At 35.3% G+C, this 27,313-nt stretch overlaps 1 protein-coding gene and 2 long non-coding RNA genes across 4 annotated transcripts in view; 2 read left to right on the top strand and 1 right to left on the bottom strand.

Moving 5' to 3' along the window:
- The window catches only part of LOC144441965 (uncharacterized), a 36,778-nt gene extending 17,635 nt beyond the window's left edge, over nucleotides 1–19,143 (bottom strand). Inside the window, exons 1-2 of one of the 2 annotated variants that reach the window (XR_013481598.1) lie at nucleotides 18,642–19,127; nucleotides 17,834–18,175 (exon numbers count right to left, since the gene is read on the bottom strand). This is a non-coding gene — a long non-coding RNA (uncharacterized LOC144441965). Of the gene's footprint in view, nucleotides 1–17,833; nucleotides 18,176–18,641 lie in introns of those variants that run through there. The other variant, XR_013481599.1, reaches the window with a different exon arrangement.
- Nucleotides 13,919–16,667, top strand: LOC144442247 (uncharacterized). Its single transcript, XR_013481621.1, has 3 exons — nucleotides 13,919–14,178; nucleotides 14,367–14,462; nucleotides 16,082–16,667. It is a non-coding gene; the product is annotated as an uncharacterized LOC144442247 (long non-coding RNA).
- Nucleotides 19,144–19,578: 435 nt separating the features above from the next.
- LOC144441964 (uncharacterized) lies at nucleotides 19,579–23,901 on the top strand. The gene is made up of 4 exons (XM_078131235.1): nucleotides 19,579–19,833; nucleotides 20,083–20,151; nucleotides 21,186–21,218; nucleotides 23,436–23,901. The coding sequence occupies exons 1-4, from the start codon at nucleotides 19,641–19,643 to the stop codon at nucleotides 23,477–23,479; spliced, it is 339 nt and encodes a 112-aa protein (XP_077987361.1). The 5' UTR covers nucleotides 19,579–19,640; the 3' UTR covers nucleotides 23,480–23,901.
- Nucleotides 23,902–27,313: the final 3,412 nt, after the last annotated feature.

The raw sequence follows: 27,313 nt of genomic DNA, 5'->3' as shown, positions 1-27,313 counted from the left end.
TGTAAAAAAGAATATTCATAAATACACATCCATACTGATTGCCATATTGTCCATGTCATAAATCATCATTTCTTTACTGTTTACTCTAATTGTCAATACTGCAGATATCAATTGACCTCAATGTAACCTTAGCGAGTTATACATACCAAAGCACGATTACTTCTCCGCGGAAGGCATATGTACTGATGACCACAATATTAGGTAGTATACAACCAACCGGCATACACACAGATACAATATGATTTACATTCTTAAAGAATGTCACAGCCACAAAAAACAGGGACAGTATTACTATACTGTGTGGACTTTAAGGCAGAGCTGATATACACTAGTGGTTTGTAATATCTAAGTCATTCATTAAAAAATACCAAAAAATACAACAATAAATACAAGTCGTTGCATTATCTAGTGCTTTGGCTTTCTCACAGTGAAAAGCGACCAGTGACACTTCGTGTTATTTGATGTTGAAGTTACCATTGTTATGCAAATATAGGTAAACAATAAAGATAATTAGTCATACAACGAAAATGATTAATTTAGAAATTTCTTTCTACCTAGATATTGTAACATAACAATCGAAAATAATGTATAATGTCTCAATTCGGCGATTTCTGGAGTCTTTGTCCTCCCGGTTTTGATAGTTCCAAAACGTGCAATTTTTGATACTTAAATGATGACGTCATCACCAAATTTTGCATACAGAAAACAATTTCACTAGCATTCAAAAGAATATTATGTAGTGAAGGACTGGTGTTAATTTCATAGCGTTTGGGAGATGCTATCTTACCTTTTAACCATATCGTTGTTTTTATACACAATCACAGACCGTGATGTACCCGAGATGTACGAATAGAACGCCCCTTTTGAAATGATTACTACGTCGCACTATATCAAATGGGGATTTAATTATTTGCAATATTCCATGTGTCTATATGTTTAGTTTTACCTGTGAGTGCAGTCATAATACTTTACATTTTGAGAATTTGGGGAGTTAGGGCTTCCTAACGTACATCAGACACAGATTGAATGGTGATGCCAGTGAGGACATACTAACAATAAACGTCACTCTATGTTAGCCATCTATTGATATTGTCTCCTTATTTCTACTTCAGAGACGCTGGCGAGTTGTTGGACACATAATCAAATTGAAGAAGTTTAACAATTTGAATAATATCTAAGGAAAGCAATTCTTAATTAGTACATATATTATAAGAACGCCTATTGTCATTATTGTTCAATATAAAACATGACGTATTGTTAAATATCACATTGCTATCTATGGACATAATCCATGTTGACTTGACATCTTTTATATCACGGATGAATTTTGAAATTTGTTATGTCTTAATTCAATTTTACTTGTATTTTGAGAAAGAATAAACCAAGAATGAATTAGATTTTGACCTTTGTTAATTAACAACACATGCAAGAATAGATCATGTATACCTTACATTGTCAACATGTTAATTTCATTTCAATAAAATTGTCGTAGATTTTAATTTCCTGTTTGCATTGTCCTTTTTAAAAAAAAAAACATTTCCACCTCTTGTACATTCCTAGCAACAAACATTAAGGTGGCATAATTAACGCTGCAAATATTTGTTTATTGTTTAAATGGATAAACGAATATTAGTGAGCAGGAACATAAACAAACAAACAAACAAACAGTGATATGCAGACAGACAGACAGACAGACAGACAGACAGACAGACAGACAGACAGACAGACAGACAGACAGACAGACAGACAGACAGACAGTGCAGCAGATAAATAAAAGAGGGGAGCGCCGTTCACTAATAAAAAGAAAGAAGACTAAGATATGTTTTCAAGGCATAATAGATAAAACTGACTAGATTTGTAACAAAAAGAGACAGCATTTAACGAAGTAGTTGGTAGGGGCTGTTTGTAACAGGCGGAAAAAACCCAGTATATATTAAACACTGACTTAATTTTGTCACGTGCTCACATACGTGTCAAAGTTTACAGTGCCAATGTCCTCCACGGATGATTCTAACAACGCCATAGTTACAATGAGTCATTCGGTCCTTTTGTCACATATATTTAGCAACCGTCATAGTAGCAAACAAGATTGATATCAATTGTGGTCAAGAACAGGGTAGTTACAGTAGATATAATATGAGTCCATGATCTAAAATGTTTTCTTTGATTTTTACTCCATTGCAAAACACACTCAATGCATTTCTTAACAATTGGTATAGCGATTGATAAGTTTGTCTATCACAGTGTCCAGTTTTAAAAGTGTTTTTAAAGACACCAGTCAATGGGTAGAGAAAAGGAATACATGTAGTTTGCACAGCGGAATATTAGACTTTTTACAGTATAGCATGGTGAATCGGTACCTAGATCATCAAAAGAACATGATGTGAGGCTGAATGTAACACCTAAAATAGTCAATAGTCGGTTGATTGAATGAATGAATCATTTTGGAATTATAATTAAATCTCTTGAAATGAGATAAATGAAGTCTACTTTGGTGAAGAAACAGTAGAGTAACGAGTGGACAAATGACATATTTTACAAAATGTTGATGAAAGACATACACACAAATATACAATCTTTTATAATATGAGACTAAAATTGTTGCCATGGTGCTTTAAATGTTAAAATATCTGTATTACTGGTAAGATAAATATGTGTAAAATAAAGCGAGGAATGTTTTAAATCTACTTTAACAGTTGCACGGAGAGTCTACATGCAAAGTTAATGGTTTTCATTTAATTTACGATTTTGGTGAAACACAAGGCAAGATATTAAATTGTTTTCAAAATCCCACCAACCCGATGATTAAAATCGCGCCATAAATTGAATGATAAAACTTTACACTGAAAAAATCGGAAAACAACAAGTAAAACCTATTGTTGAATTACCTTTTAGTCGGGCATACTTTACGTATATTCCACGAGACAATTCCTTAATAGGAGCATCTCAGTGACCGAAACGGACACCCTGTCCAGAACAATTTCCAAGATTACTTTGGAATATCATGAAGCTGCAGTTTGGTATTTATAGTTAGAAGACTTTATAGTTTCTGTAACACTATGAAATTCTGCCAAGTACATTATGAACTTGGTTTTCCCACGAAGGCAGCAATGACGCAAAAGTATCGATATTAGGCGTGTGAAAACCAAAACCGGAATCTTCTCTACAAACACATTGGTAACATTGCTATATCCGATAATCCAACACTGATGGAAACACATGTCAAGTTTAATTTCCCTCTGTGATTGAAGTATTTCTGTAGTGTACAGTGTTGCTATACGCTCACGTGTTGATATAGAAATAATGATATCCATGACGCAAAATGGGCGAATGAATATTAGAAAGGGGTAGTTGCCGCTTGAAGAACGTGGTCACTCCTGCAATAGTCTTGACATTTCGCAGGTCAACAATAGATCATAACTATTTTAACTGTAAAAATGGATTGTTTTACGACCTTGAGCAAATAAAGTGAAATGAAGTACTTTTCAAAAAGCCTTCACTTGTAAAATACTTTAGTAAGGCAGCTAAACCTGGACGTGAAATCATTATAAAGTCGGCCACTCAGAGATAAGGAAATTGCACTGGCTATGGTTAGTAAATATGACGCTCGTCGTAATTGTCCAATTGCAACCAGTCTACACACGCCAAGGAAAGGTGATAATTGTATTAGGTCTATAAAGAATTATGTGTTTCGTATATGTCAAAGGTCAATAGTTTTAAGCCGTCAAACCGAAACTTTTTTACATTCAAAAAGGTAAAATGGTGAGATTGTATTTCTATTTCCATGTAACCTTTCTTGCCAAAGTATCTTTGGTCATTTTTTTTTCAAAACTCTCATTCAAATTTTATTTTACTGAATGGTATTTCCCAAGAATAAGAACGACTATCCAAGGCGTAACCTTCGTTTGAAAATATAATTGTGAGTGACACTGTCTAATATACTGACAAAAGGAGAGTATTGGCCAAAGATGACGATGGGAAAAAATGTGTAAATAAAAAAGAAAGTTGTTAGATTATTACCAAGGAAACGAATCATTGTTATTCGAACCACATGAATTTAAAATCAGTCAAAACACACTTCGTTATTCCTGTTTCATAGCGGCTGTCAATAGTTGAATGTGGAAATACAGGATATGTTTACTTCTATATTTAGAAAGGATGTCAGTGAGTGTTGACTTTATGAAAGAATAACCCTTGTTATTGATATCAACACCTGTTATAAACCCTATTGGACTTTGACTATTAAAGTTGAACTTGAACTAGCTGAAATTACCGGATAATATACTTGTGTTATAATGACATGTTAAGAGATAAATATGATGTTAGTGTTATAAGCAACCCTTATCCTCGATTTTAAATTAACACTGAGTACAATTCAATATGGCCTCACAGCTTAACCAATTACTCGATTATTTAAACTTGTCGACCATTTCCATTGCATGTGGTAACAACTGAACTCATAACGTGATTAGATTTTAGATGGAGTTGACATTCATTTATGATGAACCTACTTAATATAAAATTTAACATCTATTTCCTATAGCGTATATATACTTAATATATTTATGAACCACTGCACATATCCTATAGGAAATGCGACTTGTGCGCGATTTTGTTATGTCGTTTCTGTTTCATCAGTCAGCATAGATATAGAGGAAGATTTAAACTCAAATTATGAAACTTTCATCATTCGAAGCGCAGATCAAAACTCCATGCAAGATTTCTGGACTTATCCCTTAATGGAGTGAAAACACCATGTCATGTATGTGTGTAAATCGGAAAATTATCCTATTATTAAAAGATATGAAAGCACACATTTCTGTTATGAGACGACTTAGTAGCCGTCCCGGCATGATATAAAGTAACCATGATATTTTCGTTACAAAATCAAGTAAAATATGTTTGCTTTAATGTAATTTAGTTGTTAATCACGTGATACCCCCATATCCAAACGTTGAATATCCAAAGGAATTAGTAATGATACCATCGACCAATCAAAAGTGAGTTGGATTTGAATAAATTTAAGCCTCCAATACTTGATGGTAAAAACATCTATGACGTTTGTGGCAAAAATCATACAATCGCGCATTGCACATCAAAACGACATCAAGTTGAGAAAGGAAAAAAAGTTGTGTTATTCTGATATAAGGTCCAAGAAAAAGGCAGTATACACCAGTATACAATATGCCTTCTGCCGAATCAAAAGATAGGTGGTTTACTTTGAGAAATTGGGGAGGAGGACTCCGTTTGTATGAGCCTAAAGACGGTGGTTTAAAAATAGCGGGTAGAACAACAGTAGCTGTTATGCGAGTATGAACGATACGTATAGTTTTAGATTATATATGTATCATATAGGCAGTATACTGTAATTGAGGGTTTTTAGACCAGTAAGTCGATTATTTCTTTAAATATAAATATCCGAATTATGCGAATGCTAATAATTATGTCCCACAGATGAAAACGTCTTTTTCTCAAATTTATTAACTGGATCAATAGAAAACTACTTACTAAATAGTGTTTTATTAATATAATTTCTTTTTAAACAGCTATCTTCTAAAATATTATTGTTAATATATAATTGCAACTAATCTGATATGTAATCGCTGCACTTATTCGAAATCCATACTCTATTATGTATTTTTAAAGTACCATATTGCTCGGAGAAAAGTGAAGGGAGCTACTGTCTTTCATGGTCTGTATAACCTACAATGGTTGAATAGTAGCTAATATTGTTGTATATCAAATGATCTGCTCCTTATCATATATATGTATGTGAATAAGAATTGCTTTTCTCCACTATCTGAAATATTCCAGCCTAAGTATTTTGCAAACGTAGACACTAACGCCACGATCACGAGATAGATACACCAAACAAATACAAAAAAGGTACTTCCAATCTAAGAATGAGACGTGGACAGCATCTCATATTACTTACTTCAAGAGGGTGATTTTAAAAATGTTTTCTGTTATGAGCACCTTCACTTCAGCTGGTACTTTTTTAAACAGAAAGTATTATATTAAAGAAGAATGGTGATATAATATAGTAATTCGTTCGACATTACAATATGCCAAGCTGTTAAACCTCCTTCTCCCTAACAACAAATTCTGAAGCTACCAAAATATACATGACAATTGCTTATTTGTAGGACAAATACTGTAAACTTAATGTGACGATTTTTATTATTGGTAAAAATTGGTAAATTAGCTAATTGCTAATTAGTGTCGATCCTCTGTCAAGCAATAAAAATACAAATACAATGCTACTGGTAACTAATGCTGGGTGTCAACCAGTTACTGGCAGCCATAAGTCAACCTCATGAATATTATTTTGCATACAGATTTAATCTCAGAGCCTGGTAGTAAATAATTCACAATAATTTGGGATATTTATCTATCCATACACATGTAAACAAATTAAAGGGTTATTACAGTCTGGTATCACCAGCTAATATGTTATTATGCTGTGAGATAAAGACGGGAAATGAGTTTGCCTATGTATCAAGTCTTATTAGTGCCTAGGCATACGTACGTTTTTGACACTGTTCATGTCTAAGATTCGTCTCCTACTAACAGCGCATATAAGCATGTAGCGTTCTCATTGTGCTTTGCAGATTGGTTGTTTAGGTTTATATTTCTAAATGTTTCACAATTTTTATTATATATTATATTCTCTTAACATATTATAATTTATCGATGCTACAAGTGTTCGTTACATTTTTCTACCATGCATGCATCCAGATTGTCTGAGATAAACTTTGCCATAAATCAAAGGACATACAATAAGTTGAGTCATCAATGCTTATAAACATCATACGCTTTGTTAACAACTGGTCCGTGGTGGCATTTACAAAATCCCCCATCTAGAAATAGTGCTGATGATGGCTGGAAAGTCCAAACTATATTTAGTTATGACTACACATGAATCGAATCTGTAGAATCTGCAGTGACCTTTCGTTTTTACAGTAAAGTATTGAACGCATCAATGCTATCCATCATGTCTGGTTGTCAAATAACAAAAAAAGGAAAACTCATTTTGGCTCGCATATTACCACAGCTATAGTCGTCCTGCTATAGATGTGTCAGTACAGTCATGTCATAAATGTACTAGTTTACTGACATACCAAATTGGAATATTATACACAAGTGTCCTTAACATTCAATGCAAATTTCAAACAAATGTTATAATTTGCAAATTTGAAACTAGTAATGCCTCTCACCATAAGAGAATATAGCAAAGGGAGAAATATACAAAGTTAAATGTGGCAAATTATAGGTGTCACATACAGTAAAACCATCGTTTCCAATTCAACGATGAGAGAGGTGAGCGCTAGATTTGACGCATCTTTTATGCGAAGTTGACGGCTAGCTGTATTACCAGATATATGAACCATGATGACCAAATCGTTTAAGATCGTCACTAAATGAATTTTGTATATAATCATCAATATGTCAGCTGTCTTGTGTAGATTATAACTTGATAACCGAGTAAAATAGATAGTAACACTTTTGGGAAACAAAAACATATATTGGAAGAAAATTATGGCACTATTATTTTATATGTAAATGCTATGATCATAGCAATGGAAATGAAATTGTAATTTCTCTATTCATTGGATTATTTGTTTGTATCCTAATCACCTTCCCTGTAAAAATGAAATGTGTCCTTCTTTGTACTAAAGGCACCATTACTATGGGTGAAACAACAATTTAATTTAACTTTATTTCTCCTGTATTATATCAGTATTTATCGAGGGCATCGACACCGTAGGTAAGAAAAGCAAGGTTCACAGTTTCAATCAGCACACTTGTCATTTACATATGATCACGCACAGAAATGGTGATATTGACGTCATCAGCATGTCACTTGGACAGGTTGATTCTGGTTTTTCCAATGACTATTTTTAGGAGACATACAGCACGAAAACAGAAGCTAGCATTGTACTCATGATAGCCAACGATCTCATAGATTTCTTGGCCAATTTCCAACAAACATGACACCAGAATAACCCCAAAATAATGTCTAACCCGCTAAGTTGGTGTAGAGCTATTTATTGTTTTAAAAATCACGGTTACGTATTTATTGTCTGGAATAAATTATTGTCAATATCCAGAGTAGAGACATTTTAAAATTGCAAATAATACTTGTAATGTAAAAAATGAAAATTTATATTTCGATGTACTCTTTTATTCTGTCATATAGACATATGGCATGTCATGAGACAATTATGAATCATCACAATTATGAAACTATGAAATGTTAGAGTATAAATATTCCATGTACATATTCCTATTCGTACATGATTTGTGTCAATACATTAATGACAGCTGGAGTTCGAGGTTGGTCACCATATGGTCACAATTTGAAATAGGTGATGTGCTATTAAGTGTACAACTAAATTCTCAGTTGCATCTTGGTCTTGACGTTCTCTCAGACGTTTCACTTAGAAGTTCCTCGTGAATATATCAAAATGTAATGATCACTACATACATTGTGTCTATTCTGCCTAATAATTCCAATAGTGTGACTACATAGAATATGTTTTTATATTCAAGTAAATATGTTATCAATGTGACAGCGTGTAGGGACTTCTAGCGTTGGTGGCATTGTCTGTGTATGACATGTATAAAAATTATTCTGTTAAACAAAACGAAACCTCTCAGCAAAAACAAGTTAATTTATCACTGCCCAAAAGTTCTTTTCATTTGTAAACAACTGGTCCATTGTGGCATGTACAAAATCACCATTCTGTACTCGTGTTGATGATGACTCAGTTGTTACATGGAAAGTCCAAACTACATTTAGTCATGACTAGCAACTAGAGTCTATCGTGACCTTTCTTTTTACAGTGAACGCTACAGAGATGTCTATCACATGTCCAGTGACCTTTCGTTTTTACAGTAAAGTATTGAACACATCAATGCTATCCATCATGTCTGGTTGTCAAATAACAAAAAAAGGAAAACTCACTTTGGCTCGCATTTTACCACAGCTATAGTCGTCCTGCTATAGATGTGTCAGTACAGTAATGTCATAAATGTACTAGTTTACTGACATACCAAATTGGAATATTATACACAAGTGTCCTTAACATTCAATGCAAATTTCAAACAAATGTTATAATTTGCAAATTTGAAACTAGTAATGCCTCTCACCATAAGAGAATATAGCAAAGGGAGAAATATACAAAAGTTAAATGTGGCAAATTATAGGTGTCACATACAGTAAAACCATCGTTTCCAATTCAACGATGAGAGAGGTGAGCTCAAGATTTTACGCATTTTTTATGCGAAGTTGACGGCTAGCTCTCTTACCAGATATATGAACCATGATGGCCAAACCGTTTGAGATCGTCACCAAATGAATTTTGTATACATAATCATCAATATGTCAGCTGTCTTGTTTAGATTGAAACTTGATAACAGAGTAAAATAGATAGTAACACTTTTGGGAAACAAAAACATATATTGGAAGAAAATTATGGCACTATTATTTTATATGTAAATGCTATGATCATAGCAATGGAAATAAAATTGTAATTTCTCTATTCATTGGATTATTTGTTTTTATCCTAATCACCTTCACTGTCTTAAATGAAATGTTTCCTTCTTTGTACTAAATACACCATTACCATGGGTGAAACAACAATTTAATTTAACTTAATTTCTCCTGTATTATATCAGTATTTATCGAGGGCATCGACACCGTAGGTAAGAAAAGCAAGGTTCACAGTTTCAATCAGCACACTTGTCATTTACATATGATCACGCACAGAAATGGTGATATTGACGTCATCAGCATGTCACTTGGACAGGTTGATTCTGGTTTTTCCAATGACTATTTTTAGGAGACATACAGCACGAAAACAGAAGCTAGCATTGTACTCATGATAGCCAACGATCTCTTATATTTCTTGGCCAATTTCCAACAAACATGACACCAGAATAACCCCAAAATAATGTCTAACCCACTAAGTTGGTGTAGAGCTATTGATTGTTTTAAAATTCATGGTTACGTATTTATTGTCTGGAATAAATTATTGTCAATATTCAGAGTAGAGACATTTTAAAATTGCAAATAATACTTGTAATGTAAAAAATGAAAATTTATATTTCGATGTACTATTTTATTCTGTCATATAGACATATGGTATGTCATGGGACAATTATGAATCATCACAATTATGAAACTATGAAATGTTAGAGTATAAATATTCCATGTACATATTCCTATTCATACATGATTTGTATCAATACATTAATGACAGCTGGAGTTCGAGGTTGGTCACCATATGGTCACAATTTGAAATAGGTGATGTGCTATTAAGTGTACAACTAAATTCTCAGTTGCATCTTGGTCTTGAAGTTCTCTCAGACGTTTCACTTAGAAGTTCCTCATGAATATATCAAAATTTAATGACCACTACATACATTGTGTCTATTCTGCCTAATAATTCCAATAGTGTGACTACATAGAATATGTTTGTAAATTCAAGTAAATATGTTATCAATGTGATAGCGTGTAGGGACTTCTAGCGTTGGTGGCATTGTTTGTGTATGACATGTATAAAAATTATTCTGTTAAACAAAACGAAACCTCTCAGCAAAAACAAGTTAATTTATCACTGCCCAAAAGCTCTTTACATTTGTAAACAACTGGTCCATTGTGGCATGTGCTCGTGCTGGTGATGACTCAGTTGTTACATGGAAAGTCCAAACTATATTTAGTCATGACTAGCAACTAGAGTCTATCGTGACCTTTCTTTTTACGGTGAACTCTACAAAGATGTCTATCACATGTCCATATAGCAATAAACTACAGCACTATCCCTTGTCTGTTTTACAAGTTAGGAATACGAACATATGAGTAAAGACAATTGGTTTGCATTTTCATTTTACCAAAGACAGACACAGAGCTAGAGACGCAGAGCCACAGCCACAGCCACTGCCAAAGACACAGACACAGACATAGAGACAGAGACAGAGACAGAGACAGAGACAGAGACAGAGACAGACACAGACATAGACACAGATACATACATCCTGCTCAGACATAACAGCTGTAACATAAGTGAACTGATATATAAGCATTTATGAAAACGGTACAACAGGTTCTAATTTAGGTTTTGATGTTGCAACATGTGGAGAATAACATACAGCTGCTATAGACATACCATAAACTATAAACATAAAGACACCATGTGAAATTAATATAAACAGTCAAGAGAACGCCTTGGCATTTAGACTTTTACAGATCAAATTATTTAAATAATTTAATTTCGATGCACTTCTAAATCAATACATGGAGACTTGGACAAGAAAAGAAGCAGGCGTGCACCATTTGATAAATGTGTTAAACTCTTTGTCATACTCCATGACACTGTATGACCCGATCAATGCTTCAACAGATTATATGGAATTTCCAGTCTATTTTTAAATGTGACCATCTCCCTAACATCTTACGTTTTCGACGATGTCCATCTGTGCAAATCGGAGTGACTTGAATACTTAATGATTTAGCCAAAATCTGTTTCTCATACTAATAAACTAAATGTCTTCTGAGGTCGGGTAATCATTTGCATGTATGAATTGTCTGTACGGTAGCTTTTATATTTATATTTGATATCTATACATAACTGAAAATAAGATGTTGACAAATAATTGTATTTTGACAAGATTATTTATAACGGAAAATATATTTAAAATTTTTCTTATCCAGCTTCTCACTCGTTATTCCGGTCAACTTCTCAAGGATGTATTAAGCTTCCTACTGAAGTATTTGCCATGGAGAACAGTTCAAATGTCACCATTGTTAATTTATTAGCATTGTGCAGAAAAACCGTTCCAACACTTGTCATGAGCAAATCGTCACTCACAGATGCCGTGGTATGCATGTTACCAAGGTGATGCAATTAATTTGCAAAACCATGCACGTAAACAGTCAGGGTTTTTCCATCGACTATTTTTACGACATCAGATCACACAAAGGGAAACTGCTATTTTAATCGATTAGCTAATACTTCGAAAACCAACTTAGAGAGTTGAATGAAAGGATACGGTCAAAAATAGTATAAGTAACATTTTGTGTCTTTCGTTTTAGCTGTGACGCAATATTTTAGTTTGCATTCCATTCATTCTTTATGCATTACAAATGGAATTAGTTAAACCAGGGTTAATAAACTAATGATCCAACAGTTGTAAAATAGGATTAGTCTTTATACGTCGAAATGCATCAGAAGATGGCTAGTAGAAACAGTAGCAACGAAATCCAAGGGCAATAAAATGTGTTAACAATGAACATAAGAAAATCTGCTTAAAATGTTTTCACATTGTGGTCAAATATGTGTTTTACAAATTGGTGTATTTGGTGATCAAAGTCTAATTCCCGTGTCAGTAGGATTCTATTTTAATATCAACCTAAAAGTGCTCATATTACACATCAATAATCCACCATTATACATGGGCATTATACCTTTTGTAGTTAGATTAAAAGTCAATTTCAGGTTAGAAAGCCCTAACTCACATTTCTGATAAATTTTGGTCATATTAAGACAGAAGGTCCTCACGATTCTGATACAAATTTGACCATTTAATTAGGAAAGTCAATTAGTGTAAAATAGAAGTTAGTAAATTTTAGTCAGAAATTCTTCAATCACGTTTATCATAGAAGTTGGTAAATTGTAGTCAGAAAGTCCTCACTCACGTGAAACATAAAAATGGGTACATTTTAATCAGAAAGTCCTCACTCACATGTAACATAAAAATGGGTAAACTTTAGTCAGAAAGTCCTCACTCACGTTTAATATAGAAGTTGGTAAATTTTAGTCAGAAAGTCCTCACTCATGTGTAACATAGAAGTTGGTAAATTTTATTCGGAAAGTCCTCACTCATGTTTGATATAGAAGTTGGTAAATTTTAGTCGGAAAGTCCTCACTCATGTGTAACATAGAAATTGGTAAATTTTAGTCAGAAAGTCCTCACTCACATGTAACATAGAAGTTGGTAACTTTTAGTCAGAAAGTCCTCAGTCAGAAAGTCCTCACTCATGTGTAACATAATAATTGGTAAATTTTAGTCAGAAAGTCCTCACTCACATGTAACATAGAAGTTGGTAAATTTTAGTCAGAAAGTCCTCACTCACGTTTAACATAAAAATGGGTAAATTTTAGTCAGAAAAAGATTCAACAAGTGTAAACAGTTTGTTTAAAAATCCAAAATAGATACCCAATTCTCATCTTAATTCTGAGTACACATGGTGTTTAGTATGGTCTGGAGGGCAATGCTAAGAATATGTTGCCCAGGTGCAGTTCGAGGCGGTATTTTCAAACATGGAGAAATCAATAGAGTGGGGCTTGATGATAGGGTTGATAAAACCTCAGGATGAATATCATTCTATCATTCACTGTGTCTACAGTCTATTTTATTTTGTGAAACTAGATAAATATTTCATACTGGATTAGTTGGCTGTGAGAATCGCTGATACGTAGTGGCAACAACAATACTAGAAGGACATGAATAGAAATTGACGTCAGCGCATTACAAAAAACAAAACACCTGACAAAGTAAGGTCTGACCTCGATCGAATCATCGACGACAGGGATACAATACTGTCTATGATTCACCATGTGAAGCGAGTTCAACTTTCGCAATGAAATCGAATATATCAGCTTACAATTTAGACATGACTAGGCGTTTTGGGGATAGGGGGATTTCCAGCCTCATCATGTTTGTGGAATTTGAATTCACTAAAATCAAACCATCAGTTACATCAAAGAAATGTCCACATATTTTTTCTCGAAATTTCTCCTGAAGGTAATTTCCAATGGCTACATTTACATTATGTAAATAACTTTGTCGGTGGCCAATCAGATGAGTGCAATAGGGGAGCAGTAAGGAGAATCTAGCTTTAATAGCATTGCGAAATACATTGAATTCACAGTACCGTTGATAAACTGAATATTTGAAGGGTAAAACGTATAACATTGACGGGTTTAAGTCATTAGTGCGCCAATACTTGGTGAAACTATCTCGATACGAACATTGCAATACTAGCTTTACAATGGCGTATGGTGAAACTGACGATAGATGGTTTAGTCTGTATGACTGGGGTGGTGGAGGCCGTCTGTATGAGACGAGCGACAATGGCTTAGAAAAGACAGGAAAAACAATTGCCGCTTTCATGTAAGAAATATACTTTTGGTACTTTTTTATACATCCTTTCAATTTAAAGTTCTTCAGTGGTCGACGTTATCGCCACAATCTACTCCCGTTTTACTTATTACAACATTTATCGAAATTAGGCAGTTAAATAGCATAAATATGATCAGTTCGACTGTTTCCATAATGACAATATATCATTTTTCTTTCAGTTCTGCGCCTGTCTGGCTCCCGTTAAAGGGTGGGGCAGTTTTGCTTGGCTTGATGTTCGGGCGACGGTAAATTGATCGATGTGGCCATCGAAATTAGTAAGTACATTTACGTGTGATAATTTTTACCATCTCATAATTAGAACAGGCCCTTGTAATAGAGTGTTCATATTTTGACAACTTCCATATTTGGAAATTAGTAAATGACATCCAGATTTTGTCTAAGACGATAAAATACGTCCATATTGGCACGATTTTTGTTGAGTCAGTCGACAATTTTTTTCTTTTATCCTCTCATTTATTTTCATATATAATATTTATATATATAAATTTGGCATTCATAATTTTCGAATGATCGATTGACTTTTCTCAGACTTATCCAAACAATTTTATTTCGTTTTTTTATGAAAGGGAGGTAATTTTTGGACTAGAATATAGACTCTGAGTATGTGACAGACAATGTGCCTTCAATCATACGATTAACATCTCCTATAGTTTTCAGTTAGTTTATTAATCACGCAATTCATACATCTGCCAACATTTTATGGAATACCTAGGGGCCAAAGGGCTTTACCTGACACGTCGTAGGGGGCTAGGGGGGTTGACCTGACACATCGTCGGGGACCAGGGGGTTGACCTGACACGTCGTAGGGGCCCAGGGGGTTGACCTGACACGTCGTAGAGGGCCAGAAGGGTTTACCTGACACGTCGTAGGGGGCAAAAGTGTTTACCTGACACGTCGTAGGGGGCAGGGGGGTTGACCTGACACGTCGTGCTGTGAAAGATTGTCCATATTTATTGTACTCTATCATCGTCTATGGACACTATGGAATGATATGTAGGTGGTTAACCTTGCAGAAAATTTTGCGTGGAACTTTCTAGAGCTCAATGTTTGATTTACCTAAAATTACGATTTTGTGGTATTTTTGACCTAACATTGTAAGAGGGTATTCTAACTGAAAATGGGTTTAACTTGTCTATTAAATGTATTATGGCTTCAAAATCAACTTAAAATTGTAGAATATAAATGAAGGAACATAAAATATACGATGTTGATATCAAAATCTGAAATTTAGGTGTAAAATTCTAAGGTGAAAAGTGGTGTTGGATAACTTAATTATTTTCATTTATCATGTAAGAAATGTGAAATAATGAATATTTACACCATCGACATATCCATATTGTCATCAGTTGCCATGGCTGATATGTATAGTAATAACTTTAGGGCATCTGATCAGGGATACCCTCACTCATACCAAAACCAACATAAGTTTTGGGGGTAGGCTTTGAATAAATAGGCCTTATTTCTTACTAAATTACGCTCAGCAGCTAAGGGTTTCACTAAAACTTGAAGCTTTAATAAACGCATATTTGCAATGTCAGATATATACACTTTTGTACACCTTTGACTGAGATCTTTCAATACCGGGGAACAAAATGGCGCACAAAACTGTACAAATCGTTAGAAACTAAGTCACCTAGCATTTCGCTGATTTCTGAGGTCTGTGCAAATTTTTGGCAACATTGTCCACCTCAGGGTTACTCATGAATTATGGGTAACAACCTTTTACAACATGCCGTGTCTAGTATGCCCAAAAATAGGGCCCTGGCCCCCCTAGGTAGAACAATAATATTCATCAACTTATTATGTGTTAGACGGTAGGTCAAAATACCCAATAATTTTAATAGTAGTCTTCCCTGTCCGTTTCTTGTTATAGGACTTAATTCCGGCAGGTAATGTGATTTGATACAAATGGTAGAAGTTATCGACAAAGTTCAAGGACATATTTTTAATTCTAAAGACACTTCTGCATCCTGGATGACTGCAGTGTAATGACACTCATTATGAAATACAGCAAACTAGTTGTGGCAATACCTGGACAATAGCAACATTGGCACCTCTGTGTTCTTACGGAAACCTTCCAATGAATAATGCACAGAACTCTGTACTCTCTGATATCGGACTCTTTTCAAGCCGCCTTTCACTTGTTAATGTACACTTGTTATATTGTCTACAAAAATTGGTTATCATTTATTACCTACTTATTAATTAACGACAGACTCTGTCCTATATATTTATCAACCCATTTCACAGTAGTTTTCAATCGCCTTTCAGTATTGCTATGTGTGTTACCTGTATATGTTTGTAGTTGTCATAGAATCTCTATATTTTGTAACTAATTATATAGTTTGAAGTCGAGTTCTAAACGTAAATTATTCGACTCTAAATGCAGGCATGTATAATAGAAAATATGTGAAAGGGTTGTGTTTAGCGTTGTATCACATTAAATTTATACAAAACTACTTTTTGATTGTGCTATTCTTCCAGATTGTATGATTATCATAGTGCTACTTTCTTACTGATATCCGTTCCCAACATGTTCCAAGAACGTAACCCCTTTTCACTATTTAATATTACGTTTATAATATAATATAACTAGAATTCTTGTGACATTATATATTGTGTATATTCAACGATCCTCTGCATTATATATAATGTCCTGGTATTTGTAGATTTATAATAAATTCTCAGAGAGAGAGAGAGAGAGAGAGAGAGAGAGAGAGAGAGAGAGAGAGAGAGAGAGAGAGAGAGAGAGAGAGAGAGAGAGAGAGAGAGAGAGAGAGAGAGAGAGAGAGGAGGGAGAGAGGGGAGGGAGAGAGAGAGAGGGGAGAGAGAGAGAGAGAGAGAGAGAGAGAGAGAGAGAGAGAGAGAGAGAGAGAGAGAGAGAGAGAGAGAGAGAGAGAGAGAGAGAGAGAGAGAGAGAGAGAGAGAGAGAGAGAGAGCCAATGTGAGGACCACAGCCGATATCAAAACGATAATGGATGAACGTCTGGTTTTCATGCATAAATTATGATTATGTACTGCAGTCGGGTATTTCCCACTTATTTATGTTGGGACTTGTGGGATTATAATGAGATGTTGCTATGGTGACTATGCCAGTGATAGATTACCAAGAATGTAACACAACACAGATCATTTTTCTGTTAAAAGACGGGGATCGATGTTTGACCTGAAACTTAGGATTTATTAGAAAATACCAACTTGGGATGTTGTGTAGTTTTCTACACATTTGATGGGCTCGGAATTAGATACAACACGTATATCGTGCTGTGATAGAAATTCGTAGCCCGCTTGCTGCTACATTTCCCTCACTGGTCAGCTCACAGGGAACAGGTAAATTAGCCTAACTAATATAATATGGACTTTTGGGAGCAAACATCACAAATAAGCCGATAGATGGGGCAGAAGTTATGAAATAAATGTACTGTCGGCCATGGAAAAAACCGGGGAAAGTACCGTCAACTCAAGCACAATAACGGACAATATTTGGCGATGACGTATAACGTATTATTTTCTTTCGGCTGCTAGATAATCAGGTCTTTCATGTCAGTTCGTCTTTGTTAGGGAATTATTTGGAATTGACTGATTTGTGGGCCTATAAAACACGTGACTACAAAAATATTTATATTAAAAATTGTTGTATTTCAGTCATAAAAATCAACTACAAATGAACATAAAAAATTCAGTTTGCGATGGCAGTGTCATTGATATTTTAAAACATCAGAGTTATTTTTGACATCAATGAAATGTTCCAGATAGAGAAGTAACATCTGCCTTTCAGTGGAATGTATATGGCTTCAAATAATGGTTGTCACTACACTGGTAGGGTTTTCTGCAAACGTGTTCAACGATTCGTCACTTCATAGCTAGATGGGTCATTGTTGCTGCGGTCATCGTTTTCATTTACTGTCGGGTTTACTCTTAAGCTGCGACTTTGACTCAGATTCCGCTTTCGCTTTCTTCTCTCGCACTGGAAGAAATGATAGGAGAGTGACAATGGTCAGAAAGATGTATACAATTGGGATCTTTGAATTTAGAAAATATAACAGCAGTCCGATAATTAAAACGATTGATCACGTTGATCATGTGTTTAATTAAAACGTTGGGCACATTCAACCAGTCACTGATGGGGATGACGAACGTGGTGAATTCAAATCTACGGTGTTTGATCATTTGCAATGACATACTGCATACGATTGGGGAAAACGAAAGCGGATTTTGTAGTCAAGAGTCGCAATGGACTTTGGATATACATGTATGGTTGCCACAACCGCACTACACAGTATATACTGTACAGGCCAGTAATCATGGACATGTCTACCTTGAGCAACAATTACAATGGCGACTAACAAATCCCTAGTACAACTGTAGATCAAAAATGTACACATAGAATATCACTATAGCGATGTGATTCAATCATTAGCTAGTCTTTTTACCTTGTCTGAGCTTTTCATGTACGGCAGGGTTGACTATTGTGTCGCCGTCGTCGAAGGGAACGGCTTCTCGTAGACCTGTTCCAATTTCACCAGCAGCGTCTTTCAGTTTGGTTTCGGAGTCCATTTCGTCAAGGTTTTGTTTTTCTGCCATACCAAAAAACTTCAAAGCACACGACCAGTTGAGTTGTACAGGCATCGGTGAGTGTTTGTGAGAATATACGGTAAGTGTGGAGTAAAATCTAACCACACAGTTATTACGGAGTCAGTGATAGTTCAACAGACACGATACAGACGTGTGTTGCTGCCGAAAGCTTGTCGACTAATGACTCAGTGTGTGTTCTTCTATACTCAGTAGTCCGAGTCTTGCGCAATTGTGGAAAAACCCCGATGTGAAAATACACTGAAACTGACTACGGGGCCGTTCCCGCTCCGTAATCGATAAAAATAACAGATAAATATATAGTCACAAAAATCCCCTCTTTTTGGAATTTCCTGAGGTCAATATCCCGGTCTAATATATTAAAATTCTAAACCGCGCCCAATTGCGCATTGCTTTACGATGTGGCGCCCTACAATTGGTTGCATGAGCTGTAGTATTATATTGATCATAGCCACTGTATAAGACATACCAAACAACTATAGGTACAACATCTCCTCGTCGGAGGGGAAATAAAGTCTCCACGATTTTTGAAGCGTGATATGCTCATTGTTTTTGCTGAATTTGATTTCGTTTCGTGCTGGCTTCGTTTAGGAGGGTTTTGGGCAAATTCTGCGGTACGTGGAGACATGTTAGAATGTATGAAAAGGACAACGTATTTGAACCCCTCAGACGAACACCCCTCTTGGAACACAACTTGTGAATATGTCCTAAAATATTTAGACATCCCATCGCTAAATAAGGTAGGTAAACAACAACAACGATAACAATAACAATAACAACATCAACAACAACAACAACAACAATTCTATAGTAATTATAATATTTAAAATGAAGAAAACATGTATAAATATGAGAACGAAAGCTGTTTTCAATCTAACGCCGATATACCACGATATCGTCGTCCGAAGTATGCTGTGAGCCTGAAGACTGTGAACGTCAATGTTTTCACCATTGTGGTGATAGAATCTGCTGTTACGAACCAAGAGATGCAGCATGTTGCGTCAAATCTAGTTGGTGGATCTTCAATATATTGTAAGCGAACATCTTATTGCATATCCCGTATCTGAGTTTATATGGCCAACATGCCAGATTTCCATTTTTTCTTTTTTTTCAATTTGCCGACAATTCTGAGTCTCAAGTTGAGTGAAAGTGTCAAATAAAAGTGACATTCCAGACTTCTGTAATGTGCTAAATCCTTTCGTATCTATATTTAACTCATTCAGAAGCCCTTTCGGTGTTTATGCATTCCCCTAAATACGAGTACGTACATTTGATCAACAGATTCTGTCCCTGTTGGTGTATCTACGCCGTATGGTGTGTGTGTCGCCGTTCTTGACGCTACTAGACGTGGTGAGTCATTGTTCACGTGCCATTCAGTAAATTGTCAACGAAAGGGACACATAGCATTCGCCCCGGGGATTGGGAGGGGGCGCAAGAACTCATTTTTATCGTCAGCTCTTTACTTGAAAATCCACTGACATCATGGCGCAAAAGTTTTATGTAGTCTGTGAACTGCTGGGCAAGAAAGGATTTTAAGGCGGTTACCATGACAACATGGTCATAGTAATATAGAAAATACACTCTGAAAAGCTATCTAATTATTCATAGGCAAAATATGAATCGTAAAAAATATGTTTTTTCCTTAATATAGTTTCCATGAACAGTCGAGACATTTTCCTCAATCATGGCCTCAAGTATCTTGACGCTGAAGTTCTCAATCTCCGTACGTACCTCGGTTTGACGGACGACATGGACGAATGCGGCGTACATGTTTTTACAATGTCTGAAATTTAGTAATTATGAATATTCAAATACAATGTCCTGAATTATGTAAATTACAAGAGGCGGAGAGAGAAGAGATTGATAACTGGTGACAAGCTGCTGGCAGTTAGCCAATCTAGTATTTCAACATAGCACAGTGATGTCATGATTCGATTATAAGGGGTACTTTCCCGAGAATGACGATTAATCTATCCATAGATTCTGAGGGCGAAACCAATATCCATATTATATATATGGTGACTCATCAGTCAATATAACAAACAATTACAAGACATTTTTTAATTTGCAACTCAGCACTTTACAAATGAAAATATGGTGATCAAAAAAGAATGTAGTCACATTTGGTATACACGTTATAAGATGTGGGTATATGATTATAAAGACGAAATCAGCCTGACTTCATTGTTTATAATTGTATCATTTTCTCAATAATAAACCATCAGAGAATTGTACTAAGCTATAAAAGCGTGAAATGTGTCAGACCACTACTACGGTCAAAGGAAACATGCAAATGATTATGTAAACCTTGTTTATGAATTATAATGTAATATAGTCGCTGTTTGGTTGAGACTTCAATGATTGTTTTTCTTTGTGTCAACTAGTAATGACCTTCCAGTATAGCCGTCCCACACAAGGTAAGCAGAAAATCGTTTATGTGAAAATACCAAGTTACCTAAAAGTATCATTAGAGTATCGCTGTACATGACCTCACCATATCTTTGTTTCTTAAAGCATAAACCCGTGTACGGTCTATGCTTAAAGACACGGGTTTCAATCCCAAGCTCTCACACTAGTCTTATCTTATCAGTGGAGCCATGATGATTACATAGGATTCTTCTTCTGTTCTGGACTAACTTTTTCTAAAGCTCTGCCAGAAAACTGTTTTTCACGCCTAATGTTTAATAAATGGGCCTTTAAATATTATTTTACATATAGACAGTGTAAAGTTGTTGCTCTTCTGGTTACTTTGAACCAAGTGTGTACAACATGGGGATTCACTGGGTAAGATCTCAGACCACTTATTTGGTTGTCTGAGGTCAGGTGTAGAACAATCAAAAGCCTAAGACCACTTAAGAATTTCTTGTACTAGTAAGAAGAATATTAGAAGTGACAAGTGTTTGTATAAGGAAAAACAACCTCTCTTAACCTACAAGAATTTGAAAATGACCACAATCATTCTATCACAGATACCATCTCAAACCCCAAAATTAATAATTTATCATTTTTAAAATGTTAATACATACATAGCTCTAACATATTAACATGTTTATTATGGGCAAAATAGTACCTATATTAAATTTGATATCTTTATTTTACTGTTAAAATCAATTCAACAATCTACATGCATTAACCTGCCCCTGCCACTTACAATGGCATTGTGATACAAGCTATGCCATGCTAGTTACCACTCAACCACTGTTATGCCATACCTGCTATCACTCAACCACTGTTATGCCATACTATACATACAAGTTTACCATGAAGTTATGCAATACTATCACCCAACACACTCATCCACAATCTGTTGTACACCCTTCACTTAAGTCTATGTAAAAACAACCTAAAAATTGGTTGTCAGTCTGTTAAAGGGTGAATAATAAGTAACACAAAGTCCTTGTATTCAATTATGTTACTTTTATTAGTGCATAGAAATGATAGAAACATATACAATTTTGAAATTAAAGACATTAAAATATAAAGGCAAAAAATTTATTCAATAAGTCTTAAAATGAGGAACTTTGATGACTGATGGTCACAACAGAGTGAAACACTGTGTATAGGCTCCTGTGTATCTTGCTTGATACTGTTATATATATTACATAGCATTTCACGCTATTGCGATCATCAGCAGTGTGAATACATATATCATAATTCCTGGTATTAATTACCAGTATTTGTCTACCAAACAAAGTCATTTCTATTAACACTGATGGTAATAATTTTGGTAAAGCTTAAGTTAACATTCATATATTTTTGACCGGCGACATGAAAGTCAGCATATGGTATGTATATATTTTATACTTGTCTTAAACTTCTCAATTCTGGTAAAATCAGTAAGATCTTTCTTGATTTATAGACATACATTCTAGCATTGGGTTGGAATTCTAGCATTGGGTTGGAATTCTAGCATTAGGTTGGAATTTGCGCATTGGATTGGAATTCTAGCATTAGGTTGGAATTCTAGCATTGGGTTGGAATTCTAGCATCAGGTTGGAATTCTAGCATTAGATTGGAATTCTAGCATTGGGTTGGAATTCGAGCATTAGGTTGGAATTCTAGCATTGGGTTGGAATTCTAGCATTAGGTTGGAATTCTAGCATTGGGGGTTGGAATTTGAGCATTAGGTTGGAATTCGAGCATTAGGTTGGAATTCGCGCATTGGATTGGAATTCTAGCATTGGGTTGGAATTCTAGCATTGGGTTGGAATTCTAGCATCAGGTTGGAATTCTAGCATTAGATTGGAATTCTAGCATTATGTTGGAATTTGAGCATCAGGTTGGAATTCTAGCATCAGGTTGGAATTCTAGCATCAGGTTGGAAATAATTTACTTTGTAAAAATCTTACTATGCATATATACATGTATATGATTGCAATTTGATTTACTAGAAAATGTAAAATACAAGTATAATTCCTTATTAATAAATGGGCTAGTCTTTAATTAAATGAGTTATTTACATACATGTATCGTTGTTCTATTTATAGGCATTAAACAGGAACAAAGACAAGACTGATTTAACGTCAGTTGCTACCATCATGACAGCCAGGGTACTGGCGAATATAAACTTGTTTATTATTTACTAATAATTTAGCATAACTTTTAAAATGATGTTTCTTTTGTCCTCTATTCAGTGTTTGATAGGTGTTGGTTACCTTGGTTACCGAAGGATGGTTGATGAGTGTTCCTCCAAGTACATCTGAGTACCTTTGCCTGTCTTCATTTATCTATCTGCTTGTCTGCAAGGAAGAGTACAACATAGTCCTTATAGTCAATGAAGTTGTGATACATGATTTAAAAAATCAGTTTTACTTACCAATCTGTAATTTACAAATCAATATATATGCATTTAACGACTCACATTTATTAGTGTTACTGTTACCATATGTAAAAAAAATGAAGTTTTGCCCTAATCTAACTGTTATTGTGTATATAAAGCAGCTGAATTAAATTGTACCAATTACCATATACCTATTTGTTATCTTGTCTACAATTACTTGGTGAGTGCTTTGGACTACATTTGCCTAATTTGGTTATCAACCTTGTACATTTCAATTCCCTTCTCAAACTTTATCTGTTGTCAGGTTTGTTTTCTAGCCATATCAGTGTTCTAAGCAAGTCCACTAACAACATAATTCATGTTGTCAATTGTCACTTGTCTAGAACATGTATCTAGCAAGAAAGCAAGCAGGCAAACAGATACAGTTTGAAAGGCAAGTCAAAATCGAGAACACATGGTTAGAGAACAGGCAAGTCAACAAATAAACTCTGAGAGAAGTGAGTCAAAATATATACGTGTGTGCAAAACATAGGGTGTAAGGAGGCAACACCTCTGAATTGATGCAAACATGAAAATTGACAACCCCTTCAAAACTCAATATTCTTACTGTCGTGTGTAAAGATGATATAACCACAAGTTGGTCTGATAAACATTCTTGTATTGTGAGTGATTTAAAGTAAAGAAGAAAACAAGTGTGTAGATCACTGTAAAATAAAATGGATTGGCAAAGAGGAATGAGAGGTGTACACAAACAGTCATTAAATTCATTAGAATATTGGAGATCATACCTTATTTTCCGATCATGAATTGAAGTCATTATGTTGTTCTGGAATGATGACGATGAACTTGATGTCGATGTTGTGTAGTACTACTATACTAGTGGAACCCTTCGTTTTACCTCGGGCAGTCTATGTTTTGCCATGGGCAATTATTACGTCGATACGTAGATATGTCACCATGCCCCATACCTGTGGATTTGAAACTTAATGCATACTTTGGTTATCAAACAGTACAAAGCTGAGAATACACACGTCTTTGTCTGCACAATTTCTGCACTGTTTCAGAATCTACCTCGGCAAAATAAAAATGATTTCATTGCATCCAATGGAGAGTCCCACCAGTAAAATGAATCATACATTATACATAGTATGTACACAAAATCGGTTCTTACCCGAGGCCTATAAATTATTACGATTACGACTGTTACTCTGTGAAAACCCCTACCGTTATTTCAGTATAATACACTGTACAATAAAATGTTAATAATCCGGTTGTCATGGATACCATACAACATATTCATCAGAACAGCTTCACAACCAAGAATAGTTTGGGAAGCCCCATTGATTGTGGAGATCAGCAAGTCACTTGTTGGTTTGTTTTTGCCTACTCTACTCAACTGACCTTTACTACACAAATACAGTTTGGTCCCTTTCTCCGCGAGAACTTCATGAAATCTCTCTAATCTGGTTCAGGGGGATGAACACTTAAACGATTTACCGATATAGATATCAAATAATGTTGATCTGGTATTTGTAGTCATAGAAATAAGTGGATTTCAGATGTCCTTTGGTCACCTTTGACCCAATCTACTTGTACATTATCTTGACACATTTATTTGCTATAATTTCATATCATTTTCTCTTCGTTGGTTCTTTGTTATGATTCTCTTCAAATACAAATGGATTGAATATGTAGAGAGTTCAATGTCGGCATAAATCTTATGAAATCACATTGTGCTAGACAAATACCACGTTTTCTAAACTTATTTGTCGATCCTGTCGTTGAGGGCACACATCGTGGGGGAAAACCCCGATAATTGATCCGTGGATATACCCTATTTATCATTTCTATTTTGGTGTCATCAAATCGATATGTCTGGATTTACCCGGATTGTCATGAATTTTAAATTATCAATATTAATATGTATAATAGAGAAATAATATCAAACCCAGCTTGGCTTCGTCATTCTAACTGTGTACAGTTATTATATATCTGTCCTCTCAAAAATGTTCTTCACCCCCCCCCCCTTAAAAAAATAAGACCAAAGATTGTTGTAACCTCATTGAACGACACACACACACACACACACACACACACACACACACACACACACACACACACACACACACACACACACATACTCACACACACACACACACACACACACACACACACACACACACACACACACACACACACACCAATACACTAACATTAAATAAATTAATAGTGGCAATTGCATTGAATTGACTTCAGAGATCGACACATGAGATTTCTTCACCAAGAGATGTAGGCTTAAGGAGAAATCGTGCAAGAAGCCCTAACATACGTGTAGCTATACTTCAGTACTAGGCCTTCACCAGCACGGCTTTTCCCTTCAATCTTGGGTAGGTTCTGGGGAGAGACAGCTACATGAACCATAATCTATGCTGATGAAGAGCCATTTAATAGAGGTGTAAAATGTCCAACCATGGGTTCAAAACATACACATAAGCCATGGAGGTAGGATCCTTCCTACCTTCATGCTTGATGCCAAGCCAAGAATATGAATATGGCCTTTAATTACCGTGGCCGACCAGTATTTTTACTCCCCGCAATCACGATGGCGCCATGCAATGGGCTTAAGCTAAAGACCCGAGATGTGATAGGAGGTCTTCAAGTTTGAAGACGTAAATACTACTCAGTATCACTTTATAGATAAATTTCAGAGAGAATTTGTTAAATTCATGCTTCTTTGATAAGGGACCGGTCAGTTTCTTCGGCCTGGGTGGGGGTGGATTTGTAGGGGGTCACCCTGTTTTGGAATTGGCAGAGGGGGGGGGGGTTAATGCTGTTTTCAAAATTGTGGATAGGGGGATCATTGTGTTCTGCAATGGCATATAGCCTTGTCTGAAATGTGGTACATGCATACTTGTTTTTGTCCCTGTTTCTTACATGAATTCGTTAATATTACTTATTAGTTCAAACATAACTATACGTATACATATACATGTATTAACTAGCTACCACACTAGTTACAGTCCACAGAAAATGTCATGTAAATTTTGGCTTTTTCACAATCAATGCTTGACTTATATTGCACTTTGGGGCAAAAGTGAACTTGAAGGTTTCGTAATGGTAATCGCCATAGATAATTTATAAAAGAAGTTAATCTAAATTGTTCTACTCGTCAGTATGAATTTGTCAAAAGGGAGTAATACACTTTCTATTTTATACACTACATGTTATTGACACTACTATGCTTCTGGGACAGTTGTCACCATTTGTACATACAAAACGGTCAATATTTGGTAACTGCTTAATCACTGAGATTAGACCACACCACCTCATTCTTAAAACAAGAAGGCCAATACCTTGCCAATGAGACCAGGGAATCAAACCACCATCAACATCAAATAAATCATATATAAACACAACAACTTTTTTTACAAACTCTTCATAATAAACTGATCTACCATTAAAAATAATGTTGTTCCAAATGATTTTTTCCCTTGCGATATTGTCTTCTATTTTTGAGTTTTTCAATACCGTCAAGCAGTCGGACATAAAGTCAGACAACATCAAGCAGTCGGACATAAAGTCAGACAACATCAAGCAGTCGGACATAAAGTCAGACAACATCAAGCAGTCGGACATAAAGTCAGACAACATCAAGCAGTCGGACATAAAGTCAGACAACGTCAAGCAGTCGGACATAAAGTCAGACAACGTCAAGCAGTCGGACATAAAGTC

Source organism: Glandiceps talaboti, chromosome 11, assembly GCF_964340395.1.
Source record: "Glandiceps talaboti chromosome 11, keGlaTala1.1, whole genome shotgun sequence".
NCBI classification, from domain to species: Eukaryota; Metazoa; Hemichordata; class Enteropneusta; family Spengelidae; genus Glandiceps; species Glandiceps talaboti.
The sequence above is the reverse complement of the archived record's forward strand: the minus strand, read 5'-3'. Positions and strand labels throughout refer to the sequence as shown.